The following is a 19,272-nucleotide window of genomic DNA, read 5'->3' on the forward strand; positions in this document are numbered from 1 at the left end:
AGACTTGGAAAGTGAGGTGCTGCACCCACGATCGCACAGCAGTAAGTGGAACAGGCACGGCTGAACCCGACATCCAGTCCAAAGCCAGCGCTGGGAACCGCGATGCTATGCTGGGCACTTATCCTGCCCCTCTCAAAACACGGGCTCTGCAGTTAGGCTGGTCTGAGTGCACATGCTAGTCCGGCTACTGCTACGTGCCTTGAGGAAATTACTAGTTCTGAGACTTTTCATCATCTGTAAAATGGGAATAACGATGCCTACCCCACGGAGTTAAGGAATGATTAGAAATCACACTCATATGAGGCACCTGGCAGGTAATGGTGGCTCCACAGTTAAGAGCTATTCAGAGCATGACCATGCGATCGTGGGGCTCTGGGATAGAGCTGAATGGGGGTAATTAAAAGACTTTTTCAGGTCTTTGGTTGTTGCTAAGTAGTTCACATGTGTGCACGTGCGTGCGTGTGTACGTGTGTGTGTGTGTGTGTGTGTGTGTGTGTGAGTGAGTGTGTTTGTAAAGGTTGTGGCCGGGGCTTCTAGCTTCCTTTACAGGAAACCAGCAACATGACACCTGTTCCTGATGACCCACTGCACACCCTGGTATTAGGGACCGGCATACACGGTACAGTTAAAAGGCATCCGTATGACAGCTGCTGAGGACTTACTGAATGTCAGGTACTGTCCTAGGTGCGCTGCATGCGTTTCTGTACACTTGATTCTCACAGCAAGGCTGTGTGGCAGGTCCCAGCGTGCAGAGGGGAGGCCTGAGGTGCAGCCACTGGCCATCACCACCCAGCTAGGGAATGACGAAGCCAGGATCCACACATGCTGCTCTGTGTAAATCCACAGCCTGAGTTTTCTCCACTGAATTAATACAAGGGAGTTTGAGGATCCAGGCGTTTGAGCATGTTTGCTTAATTTCTAGTCTTCCCCTACAATATGTATGTGTGTGTGTACATGTGTGTGTGTGTGTACGTACGTGTGTGTGCAGGGGCGTGGGTCTGGGACTCCTGTGGGTGTGAGGCCTGGGGTTGGCTGCCCGGGGCAGGGAGGCTGTCCGACTGGCCTCATAGGAAGCCTTTGGCTCTCTTAGGCTCAGGCCCATAGGTGGCACTCTGACACTGTCTACTGGAAGCACAGCTACAGCTGAGAAAGCCACCAGGGAGCCCCGTTCCCCAGAGGCAGTCTGCCCCTCAAGCTTGTCACTATACACATAAATCCCCCTGGGGACAGGACACCCGGGGATGCCAGCTCCCTCCTGCTCAGCTTTACCAGGTGGGTGCATCAGACAGGCTGGGGACTGTCTTGAAATTCTCGACGTGCCTAGTGCCTTCAGATGGGTGCCCTGGGATGGCTGGAATCTGGGAAGCCAGGAGGGTGCTGGGGAAGAGGACCCAGTCACAGCTTTGCTGACCCCAGTGAGGTGCAGTGAGGGGTTCAGCTACTCAGGAAACCTCCAGGCGAAAGTGGGGGGGGGGCTTTGGAATCATGTAGCCCTGGGTCTTAACCCAACCCTACTGCTTACAAGCTTGGGCCAGTAAGTCAAGCCCTTTCAACAGTCTGAGGCTCAGTTTCCACATCTGTAAAATGGGAATCAATAAGTCCTTCCTCACAGGGGAAAAGATGACTAAAATGCCAAGCAGAGTGCTTGGCACATCATCCACACTTTATAGACATTAATATGGAGGCAGGATAATGTTCTAGATGCTGCTGGGTGAGAAGAAAGGAGGGAAGGGTTATTCTGGAATTAGCCTGGATTTCTGGGGAGGACAGGAGAACTGGGATCTCCATCCCAGCCCTTGTTGGCTGATCTGAGCCTGTCAACCGTGAAGGCTGGCCTTTTAATCCTCCATCCCTGTACCCTCCTCAAGCTGGAACCAGTGCTTCCAGGGCTGGCTGTCCTGAGGACAGGGAAGGGAGGTGGGGGGAGGACCTGGGAATCACCCCGGAGGGAGGTCAGTGTGGTGGGTTCAAGGGATGCCTCTACTTGGAGGTACTTTAACTCTCGGAGACTTAATTTCCCCATGTTCAAGGAAGAAAATACAAATATTACATTTCCTCCTTATCTCACTGCATCACTGTCGAGACTACATGGGGTCCTCTATGACGGGTGTGAATGGGATACAACTGGGCAGCCCCCAGCAGTGCTGGGGAGAACGGGAGAGTTGCTGGCAAATGCTGTTTTGGAGTGACCTGTGAAGTGGACTTATCCACTGTCCTTGGGGAAGGGAGAGTCAGCAGTGAACAGTGCCCCTCCCTGGACCGTGGATGGTAGGGGGCGGAGCCTCCTGTCATACCTTGTAGCCGTAGGGGCAGGCGCAGCGGTACTGCTCCACGGGATCCTGGGTACATGTCCCGTTGTTCTTGCACGGGCTGGAAAGGCAGGCATTGCACTTGGCCACAATGTTGATGTCCACTGGCCCTGGACAGCAAAACCAGAGTGTTGGTGGCAGGTCCCCAGGTAGGCTCACTGTCATACCTCCCTCCTCCTCTGCTCTGGCCCCTCCCATCTCTGTCCAGAGGGCAGCTGGCCCTCCGCAGCCAGCACATCCAGTCCAGCTAGAGTCCCATTAATTCAGCCGTCATCCAGAGAGGAAAAAAATCACAGCGGGACATCATTCAGAAGCACTTCTCAGTCAAATCAATTACGGTAATTAGCCTGAGCTGATTCTGGTGCTAATCTGCAAACAATGCACCATAATTAGAAACCCCTTGTGTATCTCTTTACGTTCCGGGAGCTCTGGGCCCAGGCTCCATTTGGACCTCTCATTTTTCCTTCCCCAAACACCCCTCCTCATAGTCTGTGCAGGGCTAAGGAGGGCACAGTGCCCGGGCCAAAGGCACACATCACATAGGAAGTTCTCCTTGTAGAACCCTTGAGTCGGCAGGAAGAAGTAAGAAATGGGCCCGGAAGACACAGCAACGATGCTGATGAGGGATTACAGTTTCAACTGTGTCCTGCTCTCCTCGGCCATCAGGGCTGGAGGGAGGGAGGCCACGTCCCTACACAGAGCTTTGTAACAGGGGCTGTGCTACCGCTGCAGCCAGTGTTGACAAAGCCCTGGATAATCAGGCCCTATTTCATGTCAGGACTTTAAATGATCTCAGGATAACAGTCATCAGTTTGGAGATTGGCTTGAGACTGACCGCAGGGTGAGTCTGACCATTTGTGGGTGGGGTGAACAGAATGGGCTGATTGAGAACCAATGCCAGCTGGCTCAACTCTGGCTTCACCGAAGAACAGAGACATCGTCTGTTCCAGGGAGGCTATGTGTTCCAGGGACACAGTGAAGTTTTAGAGGTAAAGTGTATCTGTAAATCAGAATAAACACTGAGGCCTTAGGAGATGAGCAAAGGACATTAACAGGCCAATGTGTAGTACAAACGGAAAGTAAATTTTTGGGAAAAAAAATAGTTCCCCCAATAATCAAAAACAAAACATGAGGGGATATAATATTTTACCTATTGAATTAGCAATGATTACAAAATGAGATAAAATAATGCAAGGGTCTGATGAAAAATGCACTCAAACGATGCTACTGGGAGTGAAAATTGGTTACAACCCTTTCTGGAAATCAATTTGGCGTTAAGTGTGAAAACCTTAGTAATGACCATATACTTTGGCTCCGTAATTTCCGTTCTCTGAATCTTATTTAAGGGCATAATGTTAAACAGAGAAAGACATTTATGCAGCCGTGGTCAGAAAAAAAAAGGAAATACTCTGAAAGTTCAAAACCAGGAACTGGTTAAAGAAGTTACGATGGAGTGTTACAGCTTGGTGGTTGAGACCATGCACTCTGGAATCAGAAAGACCTGGAATTCTCTTAACTGTGTGATCCTGAGAAGTCATCTAACCTCAGTAAGCCTCGGTTTTCTCCTTTTTAAAAGGAACTCTACTACTAAAGTAGACCCCACAGAGGTGCTGGGGAATTCAATAAACGACTCCACGGAAAGTGAGAATTAAATAATACATGAAAAAGTGCTTAACATAATGCCTGCCACATAATAAGAACCCAGTAGTAGTTTGTTATCATAATCATGCAGTCAAATCAAAATCTCATGTGCCCAAAATGTGCTGTAGTAAAACGGGAAAATGCTTATGCTCTAAGATTGCTGGGTAGAAAATGCAGGTTAGGGCTTCCCTGGTGGCGCAGTGGTTGAGAGTCTGCCTGCCGATGCAGGGGACACGGGTTCGTGCCCCGGTCCGGGAAGATCCCACGTGCCACGGAGCGGCTGGGCCCGTGAGCCGTGGCCGCTGAGCCTGCTCGTCCGGAGCCTGTGCTCCTCAACGGGAGAGGCCACAACAGGGAGAGGCCCGCGTGCCGCCAAAAAAAAAAAAAAAATGCAGGTTAAAGATTTTCTCAACTATGCAAAAATATGTAGAGTAAGAGGTCAACGAGGAATATGTAGAAATGGCAGCAGAGGGACTTAGGGGAGCGAATGACAAGTGGACTCTTAGATGCGGGTCCACATCAGTTTCAGCATCTGAGTCTTTGTGTGGCCAATGCAAGAACAGGGCGACGGTTTTAGAAGTCACACCTGTGGAGATGCCTATAGCTCTGACAGGCTGCTGGGGACACAGCAGACACTGCAGGGGGCAGGGAGGGGCGGAGGGGTGAGTCAGCACCTACCTTTGCACTGGAAGCGGTGGGTGGGTGTGGTGAGTAGGAGTCGGTCAGCCATGGGCTCGGGGCTACTGCAGCGGGCGATGCCAGGCTCCTTGTACCCGGCCTTCACCCACTCCGACAGCCAACGCAGGCTGCAGTCGCAGTGGAGTGGGTTGGTTCCCAGTGCCCTACGAGGCAGAGCAGGAAGTCAGGCTCCCCCGCCCAGCTTGGCTCATAGGCCCCGTGGTCTTGGTCCTCTGGAAAAGCAGAATTTTCAGACTTTGGCTAGATTGGGGGTGTCTGACAGGAGGACCAGCAGAGACTTCACTGGGGTGAAGTCAGTAACTCCAGACTGTACCTCCAATCCCTGCAGATGTTTTAACCCCACCCAAGCCCCTCCCATCCCTCAGGCTTTGCCCTCACCTACCCTGGTAAGATTCCATCCTCAACTCACCCCCAATCTCAGCCCCTCCAGGAGGCTCCCTGGACCTCTGGCCATTGATTTTCTGGCTCTCTTGCCCCACTAAAGGTTGCACTGGAGGATGTACTCTGCAGAGAAGGTTTTGATACCCGGCAACCTAGGAAGCAGCTTCAGACCACTGAAGGAGCTCAGAACATGCCATCCCCAAATATGCCGCTCTGTCTATTGACTATTTTGAGGTGAAGGTACTTGAGAAACAGCAGATGCTGTTTCTAGCTAAAAGCAGGTCATATTTCCTATGAGAAAGGTACCCTCCCCGGGCCAGGAAGAGAAGGGAGTTGATACCAAAACGGATCTGTACAAACAAACCTACTAAAATAACGCTGATCTTCCATCAGTTTCTGCGTGATTTCCTAGTCCCGGTCCCATGATTTACCGCCCCCAGTCCAAGCTCCTCTGTCGTGTCAGAGCCCCACGCTTCATCATTCTTTGTGTAAAAATGGTATATAAGCTTTGGGGCCCAATGGCTTCTTTGGGTTTTCATTCTCCTTTTGAAGACTCCCACATACACATAAAAATATTAAATACATTTGTATGCTTTTCTCCTGTTAATCTGGCTTATGTCGGGCCGGCCACAGAGCCTAAGAGAGTAGAAGGAAAGTTCTCCTCCCATGTACCACTCAGCTTACAAGTGCAGGGGAGGGAAATGGTATCATCCAGTGCAGACACCTCCAAAGTGCTGTCTGAGGAAGAAAATACGAAAACTTCTGCTGACTTTTAACCATAGCCTTTAACATTTCTATTTTTTGAATGTTTTATGACATGCATACGTAATATATCAGTGTTATATATGTGCACAATACAAAAATAATTAAATATACAGACAGCAGGTATACACACTCAAGCATTTTCACCGGCAGAGGTATGTAATACCTAATATGTATGGGCCTCAGTCTCCCCTGTGTAAAATGGGAGGGGAGTACCTGATGCCGAGTGTAGAAAGAAGATGTGCTTTGGCATCAAGGCAAAGCTGGATTTGAACCAGGTCTCTGCCACCTACTAGCTGTGCAACCCTTGGACCAGTTCTTCAGCCTTTCTTAACTTCAGTTTCATGTCTAATAAGGAGATAAAAACGCCTTCCTGCTGTAAGAAATATGAGATAATTCATCTAAAGTGTTGAGCACACAGTAAGAGTTTTATGTTCGTTCTTATTAAATATTTACATTGTTTACATAATTGATTATGTCTTTGAAGGCATCCGAAGCAGAGAACACACAATGTGCACAATGTGGGTACATTTTTGTAAATAAAACACACACTATTCCTATGGAAAAAACCATACTGAGCTGGTGGCACTGATAGTATCTCTGGCATTATAATCTTTTCTGTTTTGAGGAGATGCACGTGGGGGAGAAACAGGGCTACTTACAGATGGGAAAGAGAGGTCAGGTCATTGAAGGAGCCTTCGGGAACGCTGGAGATGTCGTTGCCATGGAGGGTTCTGAAGCAGAAGCACAGGTCAAAAAGTTAACCCCCAGTAACAGCTCTGAACTCAGTACACTCTCTTGGCGTCCCAGGCTGGCCCAGCCATGCCTCTGAGCACGCAGAGCCCCACTGCCAGCAGCAGGAGGGGATGTCTCCTTCATGTCACGTGCACTGATGTTTCCGTGCCCAGGTCAGCAGCAGGGATGTTGGGAGTAGAGGGTTAGGGAAAGACAAAGATGAATCAGACGGACTTGGGATGGAATCAGAAATCAGTCCCTTTCAGCTGCGGAACGTTGGGTGAGTTACTTTCCTTTTCCTGGCCTCCATTTTTGCACCTGAAACATGGAGACAGAGAGCAATCTAGTGAAGGCACTGGGGTTTCAGAGATAATGTGAAGAACTATGGTTGAGACCAGAAGTTCTGGAGCTGGGCTGCTTGCATTCAAACCCTGACTCTGTCACCTACCAGCTGTGTGACTATGGGGAAAGTTACTTACCCTCTCTGTGCCTTGGTTTCTTATCATAAAATGGGAATGAAAGAAAGTAAAAAGATTTGCCACAGAAGGTACCTTCGGTTGTGGGTGCACTAGTCCACGTAGAGCCTGGCATTTTCTAAGTACTAAATGGTTAACCTTATTAGTATTTGCAAAAGGTCTTGAACAATGCCTGGTACAGATCGAGAAACTGGTTCCCTTCATATTCACCTAGAGAGATTTTAGGGAGATTGAGAAATGCTATCAATCCCAGAAGACAAAGAGAAGGGGGCACTCAGCTCCTGGGGAGACTCCCCGGAGCCAGACACTCATCTTTATGGGAAAGGGTGTGGCATTACCCACACACATACGTGGGTGTTGTTCTTGTGCGCACCTGAGTGCATTCTCCGACAGTGTGTCCGACGGGCCAGGCAACCTGCTTGGCTTTAATCATGCCTCTCTCCACCCTGCGGTGTAATAGCTGGGAGCTATGCTCACTTGCAGGGCGGTGGCACACACTGAGCTTTCAATAAGTGCCTGGAGAACAGGTTTTTGAAAAAAAATGGAAGGAACACGGCTCCGCTGCTCAAGTAACAACATGAGCAAATCCACAATTCGTGGGTTATACCCTCCATGGAAGGATTAGTCATCCACTGCATACAAAAAAATCCCCAAACTGCTGACTCACTTTGGGGCTGGCCCGTGAGATGCAAGGAGTGACATTCGTAGAAACTCAAGGGTTTCCTTAGTGGCTGCTGGGTACCGTCCCCTGGGCTGTGAAGGGAGCCCTAGTTAAACAAAGGGGGTGATTAACGTTGACTGTGAAAGTGTAAACAGGATAGTAACTTATGAATCTGCTCTTCTGTTTCCCTTTTAACTGATGTTAGCTTGCCCTGGGTCTTCGGCTGAAATATAGATGTGAGCTTAATTACACTTAGTAATGAGCAGGGCCTCTCAAGCTGACTGAGCATCAGGGCTAATACACATGCGGATTCTGAGGCCCATTCCCAGAGAGTCTGATTCAGTGGGTCTGGGGTGGGGCCTGAGGTTCTGCATTTCTAACACCCACGCGCCAGCGCCCCCCCACCCCAGATCCCTGGTCTCCCTGAATGGCAGTGTGAAAGCTTTCCTTGAAGCTTAGACAGCCAGGACAGCAGGATGAGGGTACCCAGTCCCCTAAAGAGTGTTCGTGGAAGCTTCTCACCTCCCTGAGTAAGAAGGGGCTAGAAGCTCTTCCTCACACTTTTATCAGTACCATTTAGTCTCTAATCCATGTGGTTATTTATGAATCACACCGGCTCCCGTCTGCTATTAACTTGGATGACTTCACGGCTGCTTGCTGTTTGGCGAACGCACCCAGCCCCGCTGTTAAGCATTTCCGAAGGCGGCTCGGGCCCCGGGAGAGGCACAAAGCCCTAATTTAAAAACACCAAATGACCCAAAGGCAGCTTTGGTACTGTGACCCCTGCAAGTCGCACTCCTATTTATTATGAGCTGATCCGCTGAGGTCTCTATAAACTGCAGAGTGATGGGGCTGTAATTTACTGGGACAACGCTAAAGAAATCTGCCTACACTGCACGTTTTGGCTCCTGGTTTGGCCCCCAAGGAAGGACTCTTGCATGTCCAACCACCTCCTAAAGGATGCCAGGGGAGTGGCACAAATGTGCCCTCCCAGGAAGCACTAAGCACTCCCCCTTGCCCTCTCGTTCTCCCTTACACCTCACAGGGAGCTGGTGCAGGCAAGCACCTCTGAACTGGGAATGACTCATCTTCAAGCATCCGGGACTCTTTTTTCCCTCCTGACTCTTAGGAGGCGTTAAGGCAGACTAGGGAATTTCAGGATGCAGATGAGGACATCATGAGAGCAACTGGAGGGCATAACCACTCCCTGTCCGTTCTGGGTTGCCTGAATCTGGGTCTCCGAATCTCTAGGTGCTCACAGTTTGTATGATAGATGACGGGAACTATCCTCATCCTAAATGTGGGATGGGGTGGGTGAATTCTCTTCTGAGCAACACAGGCCACTCCCAGGTGACCTGGGGTTTAAGGTCTGGAGTCAGACAGCCTGGGTTCGAATCCCTATTCTAATAATCACTGTCTGTGTGACCTGAAACAACTGACATTATTTCTGTGCCTCAGTTTTCTCATCTCTAAAATAGAGGAATTCTTAGTATCTACTTATAGTAGATACATTTTGGGGGGTATGGGTTGATCAACATCATTCTCCTCTTTTCTGTAACAGTTCCTCCCTCTTTCATTAGGGAATCACCCCTCCCCACTTCTGAGTCCAAGTGGTCTGGCCTCATGGGCAGAGCTATGGACCAGGTCTGCCCAATCGGAGTCACAGTGATTGGTTTGAGGTTGAGTATGTGACCTAAGTAGGCCACTGAGAGATATTTCTGGGGCTTGCCTTGGAACTACTAGGACAGAGACAGTTTCATTTTGAGAGGCAGAAAGAGATGCATTTCTGACAGGACCACTGGAGTACCTGCATCCAGCCATAGAATCTGATACCTACGACTGCATTTTTCAGTTACCTGCATCGATAAATTCTCTTTTTCTGCCTAAGGTGGTTTGAACTGATTTTCTTTTCCTTTAGTCAGGAAGGGATCTAATATACTGCTTCCTAAGCTAGGATTTAAAGATACAATGCAAGTGGTTCAGCTGGTGCAGGACGCAGTGCAGGGCCAGCACACGTAAGCCCTCACTCGGGTCAGCCACGATTATCGCAAGCATCGTTGTGACTCCTTCCCCTCTGTGTTCTTGGACATATTTGGGGCCATTCCTCTCAAGGCGTTACCTGCTTAGAGTAGAAGCGTGAAGGTATGCAGCCTATCATCCCAAAGGAGCCCCGTGGAGGATTCCAGGAGACACACTGAACTTTGCCAGAGCTGCCCTGTGTCCATCACCTTTCGGCCCATGTCTTTCATGCCACCCCACTCATTAATTCTCATCCCAGGCCTCTCTGGGCAAGGAAAAACACACTCCATTTTTTAAAAGGCCGTGTCCCCCCCACCCAGTCTTCAAGAAAAGTCTGAAATGAGAGGCAATAAAAATAGATGATAACCTACGACGGAGCAGGATGGAAGGTGGTAGAACACTGGGCTAGAAGCCAGGAGACGTGGGTTCCAGCCTTGGTTCCACTCCCACCTTATGACTAGTCGGCAGCATCTCCTCCTGTTCTCACACCCAGAAGCCACATTCCAGCCACACCTGGAGCTTCCTGTACATCCCACCCCCCCACCCCCATGCACATGCCCTTCCTGACTTCCAGGCTTCTGTCCAGTGCATTTATATTTTCCCTGCCTAGAATGTTCTTCACTCCCACCCGTATTTGGGTAACTCCCTCTGGCATCCCAGACTCAGCCTTGGGAGCAGAAGTTAAGTGCAGTGATTCTGAGAGGAAACAGTCTTGGGTTCAAATCCCAACTTCACTCTCTCCTCGTTGTGTCACTTTGGGAAAGCTACTCCATTTTGCCAAGCCTCTGTTTCCTCATCTGGGAAATGGGGATAATGGTGGTATAGTCTTCATAGAATTGATGGGAAGAGTGAATATGACAATGTAACTAAAGCAGTTAGCCCAGTGTGCAGTGCATAGTCAAGGTTTAACAAACGTCAGCAGTGATAACTGTCTCTCAAAGTCTTTTTGATGGCCAGTACTGGCCTCCATGCCTCTCACTCGTATTCCTATGGCCCTTTCACAGGCATCACCCTGTACTGTAGTTGTCTGTCTATTTCTCGTTCTAGACCGTGTGCTCTCTGAAAGCGGGAACTGTGCTACGTTCACTATTTGTGCCCCACCCGCCACGGTATTTAGCATAGCATTTAGCTCATGGTGGGCATTCAGGAAAGGATGAAGAAGTGAATGATGTTGAGCACGTCATTAAACCTTTCTGAATCTGCCTCCTTGTCTTATAAATGAATGGTTTGGACAGGGTTTCTGAGACTCACTCCCCACTTCTAAAATTCATAATTAAACTTTTTTTTTTTTTTTTTGGTGGCACAAAAGGGCCAAACCGGGACCACAAGGAGTCACGTTTTGGCTCACCAGAGTCGCCTGATGTTCAACAGCTGGTCAAAAATGGAATGGGGTTGTCTGGGAAGCGAGCGAGCTCTTAGTCTCTGAAGGTAATCCAGCAAAAGGGCAAATGGAGCCCTTTGCAGAGATGCTGTAGGGAGGGTCCATGCAACCTGCTGAGCAGTGGTGAATAGCCGCATGTGCATACACAGCAAGCACAGTCTTATTTCAGGGAACAGGAGCTAAAAAAATACGGATGATGAATGATAATCCCGCTCGCTCCCTCACAAGCACACACTGACACAGTCCTGGCGCTAACTGATTCCAGGTGGCCCTCCTGCAGCTGGGGCCGGGGGGTGACAGTTGGGACCACACGCACACCAGGCATGTGGCTCGGCGTGGGGCAAAGATCAGGGAACACACAGATCTCCGAAAAAGGACTAGAACGTCCAGGAGGATGTTCTCTTCTGGCTATTTTTAGATTAGGAGTGAGGTAGGAGAAGCACATTTTCACACAAAGTTTTGTTCTCGAAGCTCCTTGACCAATATCCTGTCTCTGAAATGTATTCATATCCACCAACACACACACACACACACACACACACACACACACACACACACACACACACTCACTCTCTCTCTCTCTCTTTCTCTCTCTCTCTCTCTCTCCCCCTCCTTCTCTCTCTCCTTCCTAAATGTCAGGTCTTTCTTGCTGCTTTCCAGAACACTTTTTGGCCTTCGTCTGTGGCTGAACCTTGCTCTTATCCTCCTTCCTCACCCCAAACTGCCAGCATCCCTGGGTCTCCGGTTATTTCTGAAATTCTAATCAAATTAGTGAAACCCGTTAGAAATGAGAAAAGAATATACGAATGACCACATGCCGTTACAGGTACTGCCATTTCTGATTTCCAAAATCCTGTTTTGCTTCCCAACCGCCCAAATTATAAATATGTTACTGCCTTCATTCATCTTTGACTCTGTCTTCATTTATGACAGAAATGATTTGATATTAGCCATTAGCTACCAATGTTTCTTTTCATTTATGTGCCCATGTTCCCTTACAGTCCTTCTTCATGGTTATCAATGTTATAATTGATATGGTTACAGTTACTAGATAGCAGTGTGGAAACCTGTTTACCACATAGTGTTATGTGGAAAAATAAACCTAATTTGTATATATGTTACAATTGTACATATATACAGTTATAATTGTAACAATATACAAATTAGGTTTATTTTTCCACATAATGCAATGTGGTAAACAGGTTCCCACTCTGCTATTAGTTTTCCTCTTTCAATAATTGCACTTCATCGACTGGTTGCATCACGCTTTACTTAAATATTTCCCCACTGTGGCCTTCTGGGTAGTATTTAAAATTTAGGTTAAAAATAACAGCGCAACCAAGCTCTTAATGCAGAGAACCTTTCTCTCGTTTTGGATACCCTTTCGTAAAAATTCCTACATGTGCAATTACTGGGAGAAAGGATACAAATACCATAAAAGAAACGCAGCCCATAAACATTTTAATTTTTCCTGCCTTGGCCCTTATGCAGAAAATGGTTGCTCCCCACTGAGGTAGATAGTTGGAATGAGGGCCTCTAAGATCCTCTTTTATCTACAAGAGCCCATGATTCTAAAATGATGGTGCGAAAAGCCTACTCACTCTGAATTCAAGAAGCAAGCACAGGTGTGTTGGATGTTTTATGTGGACTCCTGGTGAACTAATGACAGCACTGGTTCTGGAGTGACACCAACGAGGTGCTGAGGAAGGAGGAAATCCTGGACAGGGGGGTGATGTGCACCCCACCACCCTGGTAGACAGACAGATGGAAAGGAAAACGTTCTCTTTCTCCCTTCCACATGTTGAGCTGTCCCAACCAGAACTACTCTAATTATGAACATAGGCACACGGATCCCATTGAAATGGCAGGTCACACCCCCTGGCAGCCAAGCTATGCCCAGAACTGGAAGACTGGGATGGGGGACAATAGATTGGGATTGAGGGGGGATGGTGGGGGGGGGCAGCAGATCCAGCCTCAGCCAATGAGATGAGCCCATCTCCCGTGGTGTTCAACTCGAAACAGGGAAATGGGTTCTGCTGATGTTTCCATTCTCGAGCTCCCCAGAGAAGATAGATAATAAAATAAGTGACAGTAACAGATTGCACACTGTCAGCACGGGTACTTCTTTGCCCCCCACAGAATTGATTTTTAATAACAGCACAGATGACATGTGGCGGGAGCTGTCGCTGACACTGGTGTTTTGTGGGCCTCAATAAATCACATCAGCCTGGAGGCTCCGAAATGGACCTGCTCATTGGGTGCTGTTTGCCGACCGTAACTGGGTCCTGGGAAGGATCCCGGGGCTCTGAGTCAGGAGGCTGGATTCTGCGAGCTCCTGACTGCTGAATCTTGGGCCAGCGACTTCACCAATCTGGGTCTCAGTTTTCCCATCTTTAAAATGGACATAACCCTCTCAACCACACAGCATTATGAGGCAATGACCGTGAAAAGCCCCATAAAATATGGTTTTCACTATTATAGTCATAATGGGCCAGAAGGGAAAGAAGTTGATAGGTTTGGGGGCAGAGTGTCTGGCATCTCTGTTCTCATGGGAATATCATTCCAAGGATCCTCCCTTGCCAACAAAACAGGTGCAAGATGGGCAGGCAGAAATATCAGGTGACAGTGGGCCCAGGGTTGGGGTGGCAGTGAGGTACCATTCCTGCTCTTGCAAGTGCTCATGTGAGAACAGTCACAGCAAATGAATATAAAGTGTCTACCATGGGCCAGAGCTGTGCTAAGTGCTTTACGTGCAGTATCTCATTTAATCCTCATAAGACCCTGTGAGGCCACTACCATCGTTATCTGATTTCATGATGAGAAGACACACAGCTAGGGAGGGGCAGAGCCATGCCTGGAAAGCAGGGGACTCCGTGGCTATCTTGCCTTTGCTCAGAGCTCATCTGCCTCAGTTGGCTGTTCACTCCCCTTGTGTAGGCCAGGGCCAGGCAGGTATCATAAGGTGACAAGAGATGGGTGGGTGACGTGGAGGCTGCAGACTGCAGAACTCTGTTCAAAGGGGCAGGACAGCTCAGCCCTGCAGGAAGGCAGAGGGGAGCCCTGGGAGGCCAGGTCTCTCCATTTTCCAAGAGAGTGTAGAAATCGGGATTTATATGAGAAACCTCCTGATATTTAAATGTTGGCAACTTATTAAAACTTTAAGGATGTTTTATGAGTCGACTCGGTTGTGAACGGATGGTTATGTGTGTGCCCTGGCCCTGGCCGCTGGCTTCCAGCTTGGGCTCTCCGTCGCATGAGCCTGGTTTCCTTGCAGAGGTTCACAGTGTTAACATTGCCCTTCTGAAGCCAGAGGGACCACTTGTGATGTAATGATCATCAGAAGAGCGGCCAAGTGCTGCACGGTGTGCTCTGCTAGGGTGCAGAATAGAATTGCACAGAATTGCAGATCCTAATCCTTGCAAGGGATGTGCTATGGGTCCCATTTTGCACATAAAGAAGTGGGAACTCAGAGGAGTTAGTGATGTGTGCCAGGTTCCACAGAGGAAGTGAGCTAGAGCAGGGAGTGACTGACTCTTAAGTATGAGCTCTCTCCGCCCCATTGAGCAAGTTAAGAGTGTTGGGTTAGGGGAGGGACGCATGGCGGGTAGAATGGGCTTTGAGCAAGGAAGAGCAGGCAACAGGAGTGCTCAGTCCTGCCTGCTGTTACCCAGCGAAGCATAAGTAGAAATCAGCGCACTGGGGTACTCACAGCACTCGGAGGGACCGCAGCCCGTTGAAGGAGTGGATGGGGATGCATCGCAGCCGGTTGTAGCTCAGGATCCTGTGGAAGAGGACACACAGGCTCTGTTGGTTCTTCCTATTCTTAGCTGCTGATACATGCATTGTCTACACTGGACCAGTCAAAGCAAACGGTTTCTTTACCCTCCCAATTTTAATAGACTGACAAAAAGCATCCTAGGGATAAGGGAAAGAGAAACATTCCCCATCACTCCAGGAAGCTCACTGGCTTCATTTCCCAGTTTCCTCATATGTTCCTTAGCAGGCTGGCTCCCTAACCAGCTTTGCCATCACCTCCGTCCATTGTCAGATGGTGAGTGCCCACAGTATACAGAGCTAATGGGAAATAAAGGGGTCTGAGCAAAATATAATTGTGTAGGGAAACCCTCACTGGGAGAGAAAATTCACAAATCACAGAAGGTATTCCAAAGAGGAACTTTTTCAGAAGTAATTAGGTGCCAAGTCCTCTCTAACTGCCCAGACAGTGGAGTTCTGACCTACTGTTTTCCTTCTGATGATTAAGGTCTGCCCTGTGCTGGGTCAGCCACAGCCCTGAGGATCGCTAGAGTGGAGCATGGAAGCCGGAGGGGCCAGAGGAAGGATGCCCTTAGTATCAGGCCCATGTTAATCCCAGCAGCTCACTGTACTCACAGGGTGGAGAGGTGAGACATGTTACTGAAGGTGTAGTTGGTCAGCGTGCCAATGCTGTTGTTGCTCAGGTCACTAGGAAAAGTAAGCAGAAGGGTCACATTGTACTGTTAGTTGCATCCAGAGGGGGTCATTCCCAACTTTCACACATGCATGCATGCCTGCTATCCATCCATCCACCCATCCGTCTGCCCGTCTGCCCACCCATCCATGCATCCATTCATCCATCCATCCATCCACCTGTCCATATGTCCGTCCACCCATCTGCCCGTTCATCTATCCATCTGTCCGTCTGCCCATTCATCTGCCCATCTGTCCATCTGCCCATCTGTCCATCTACCCATCCATTTGTCCATCCACTTATCTTCCCATCCATCCATCCATCCATCCATCCATCCAACCATCCATCCATCCATCCATCTATCCATCCACCCATCTGTCCATCTGTCCATCCATGCATCTGTCCATCCACCCATCTGCCCATTCATTTGCCTACCCACTCATCCATCCATCCACTGGTCTGTCTGTCCATACACCTATCTGCCTATCTGCCCATCCATCCATTCATCCACCCCCCCCACCTTCCCATCCATCCATCCATCCATCCACCCCCTCCACCCACCTTCCCATCCATCCATCTGCCCATTCATCCACCCATCCGCCCATCTGTCTATTCACCCATCTACCCATTCATCTATATATACATCCATCTGTCCACCCATCCATCTGCCCATCCATCCACCCATCCACTCATCCTCCCCATATGTCCATCAGCCCATCCATCTATCTGTCCATCCACCCATCTATCATCCATCCATCCATCCGTCCATCTGCCACCCATCTGTCCATCTGTTGGCTCAGCTGTCCATCCATCCATCTATCCACCCATCCATCTATTCACCTATCCACCCATTAGTCCAAATGTTCATTTTTTTTTTTTAATTTATTTTTATTTTTGGCTGTGTTGGGTCTTCGTTTCTGTGCGAGGACTTTCTCTAGTTGTGGCAAGCGGGGGCCACTCTTCATCGCGGTGCGTGGGCCTCTCACTATCGCAGCTTCTCTTGTTGCGGAGCACAGGCTCCAGACGCACAGGCTCAGTAGTTGTGGCTCACGGGCCTAGTTGCTCCGTGGCATGTGGGATCTTCCCAGACCAGGGCTCGAACCCGTGTCCCCTGCATTGGCAGGCAGATTCTCAACCACTGCGCCACCAGGGAAGCCCCAAATGTTCATTTTTTAACTGAAGATTTATTCAATCAGTCATTCCACCAACTGTCGTTCATTCATTCATCTATTTATTCAGCTACTCAAACATTCAGTGGTGTCTATCCATCGATTTGATTCTACCAGCAAAACATAACACATAAGGTAACAATTTCTCCTTGTTGTAGTGCTTTTCCCCCCTGATCAATTCTTCTCCTCATAGCCCCTCCACCGTCCCTCTCTTCCAGCATTCATTTATTCCATCTTATCAGATTCTCTCTTGGGGGAATGAGGTTGGTGGGAGTGTGGTCCTTTGCCAACTGCAAGCTCCAGCTTCTCCCCGAGGATAAATATCCAGGGCAGTGGTTTTCAGCATCAGCTGTACATTAGCATCATCTGGGGAGCTTTAGTTCTCTGAGGCCTAGGTTTCATGCCCAGATATTCCGATTTAATTGGTGTAAGGCAGGCTTGAGCATCAGCATTTAAAAGAAACCCCAAACTACTGTGATATATAATCAGCTGAGGCTGAGGGCCATTGCTCCGGGGCTCCCTGCCCCCTACGCAGATGGGGCACCTTTCAACAGCACTTGCCCAAGGATCCTGGGTGCCCTCTTGGCAAGGCAGTGAGGGACAAAGCTCAAGGACTCCCCAGCTTCCTGGGCCCCGCCCATGCCCAGCAGCCCTGCTCCTCGTTCAGAGGTTTTCCTGGGTTTTGGCCGACTTGGAGCCGGGAGCGGCTCCCACCTGAAAGAACCTCATTTGGAACCAGCTGCTCAGAACATTTTCTGAGTAACTAAAGGAGGAGGAAGAAGAAATGCCAAATTTATGCTTCTGGCAAACCTAAGTACAGCCACAGCTTGCAAGAAACTGAGGGATCTCGGGAATTTAATTGGAGACCAGAAGGTCAGAGGCTCCAAGCCAAGGAGGAAGGTGCCACAGGTGACCAATGAGGCCAGGATGTGGGTACTTCTGCATGAAGTCCTCACTGGGTAAGACCTGGCACATCCAGCCAGCCCATCCTTCCCAGCTGCCTCTTGCCGCTCCACCCAGGGGGAAAAGTGCAGGAATGCCCCAAAGCCTGCAGCGCCGCCCTACCCACCCTCTGCATCAGTTTCCTGCGCTCCCTAACGACAGAAAATGAAATATCCCACCAACGCTGGGCTCCTTACATGAGTGTCAGGTGGCGGAGGGTGGGCAGCTCCTTGGGCACGGCTGTTAAGTGGTTTCCTTCCAGGTACCTGAAAGAGAGGTGCAGAGTCACGTCGGGCAAAGAGACAATGCGCACACTGCCATTACCTCAAGATGCATCTCCCGACTTCCCAGGCTGGACTGGGTCCCTGTTTTGCTCTCTCATGGCTCTTTTTTCCCCCACTTCAAAGCATATACTACATTTGTCATCTAATATTTATTTGTGTGATTGTTCAATTAATGACACTTTTCCCCACTGGGCTGCTAAGCTCCATGATGGCAGGGCTCTTGCCTAAAATTGCCCAGGGTTGGAGCCCCCTAAGACTGTGTACAGAGTGGCACACAGTAGGTGTTCAATAAATTATTTCTTGAATAAAGCACCCACTTTATATCTGGCCTGCACAATACCCTTATACGGCAGGGATTCACAGTTGAGAAAACAGAAGTTCAGAGATGTTAAAACGCTTGCCCAAGGTCACACAGCGAGTGGTTCAGTTAGGACTTGAACCCAGGTCTCTCTGACTGCAGTTTTATCACAGTTCCAAATGGCCTCTGTTTAGCTACCGGGGTGTGTGGAGAGCTGAGCCATTAAGAACCCTCATTCCGTGTTGAGTATCTCTGATATGCATCTGGAAACTGAGGAGACAGGGCATGTTCCTGGAGCCCTGTGCTACATTCCCCAGCAGGAAGACCACATGCAGAACGGGATGGGGTTCAGAATGAGGCCGCACCAGCAGAAGGAGACCCCTCCTGAATGGGCAAAGGCTGACCTAGACCTGCCTGGACTGCGGGCTTCTGTGCCAACCTGCTCATCAGACACCCGAGCGTGGTTGAAGATAGAGAAGGAAGTCGTGTTTTGATGATGAATTACAAACGTTATGACTACCCTAAAGAGGGGACACGGGCTGATTCATTTATTCCCACCCTTGCTGTAGACCCCTTTCCCTAGGCTGCCTGTTGCTCTCAGGACAAAATAGCAAAATCTTTAAGATGGCTTATAAGGTCTGCTCTCATCTCCTGGGTGACTCTCCCTTGATATAAAGCTCGCATAGCTTCCTCTCCCGTAACAGTCAACATCCAGCTACTGCTGTTCGTTGGTGCCGTGCCTGCCTCAGCCTCCACGAAGGCAGACCCTAGGTCTACCTTTTTCTAGCTCAGGGCTTCTTAAACTGTAATGTACATATGAATCACCTGGGATCTTGCTAAAAAGCAGATTGTGATCCAGTAGGTCTGCCATCAGGCTGGAGAGTCTGCATCCTTGATAGGCTCTTGGGAGATGGTGGAGCTCATTCATGGTCTACAGGCCACATTTTGAGTAATGAGGTGCTAGCACACTGCCTGGCATCCAGCAGACCCAGCACAAAATGACTGAATGGGATGAAATGGGTTAAAATACGATATGGGTAAGTGTGTCACAACGACCAAACCAGGGTT

General features: G+C 49.2%; 1 protein-coding gene across 1 annotated transcript in view; it reads right to left on the bottom strand.

The window, feature by feature from the left end:
- The window catches only part of SLIT3 (slit guidance ligand 3), a 610,776-nt gene that overhangs the window by 51,439 nt on the left and 540,065 nt on the right, over nucleotides 1-19,272 (bottom strand). The window contains exons 21-26 of the mRNA XM_030829978.3: nucleotides 17,820-17,888; nucleotides 15,454-15,525; nucleotides 14,774-14,845; nucleotides 6,455-6,526; nucleotides 4,629-4,792; nucleotides 2,295-2,419 (exon numbers count right to left, since the gene is read on the bottom strand). Coding sequence (XP_030685838.1) covers nucleotides 2,295-2,419; nucleotides 4,629-4,792; nucleotides 6,455-6,526; nucleotides 14,774-14,845; nucleotides 15,454-15,525; nucleotides 17,820-17,888 — 574 coding nt within the window. The remainder of the gene's footprint in view (nucleotides 1-2,294; nucleotides 2,420-4,628; nucleotides 4,793-6,454; nucleotides 6,527-14,773; nucleotides 14,846-15,453; nucleotides 15,526-17,819; nucleotides 17,889-19,272) is intronic.

This window comes from Globicephala melas, chromosome 3 (genome assembly GCF_963455315.2).
Source record: "Globicephala melas chromosome 3, mGloMel1.2, whole genome shotgun sequence".
NCBI classification, from domain to species: Eukaryota; Metazoa; Chordata; class Mammalia; order Artiodactyla; family Delphinidae; genus Globicephala; species Globicephala melas.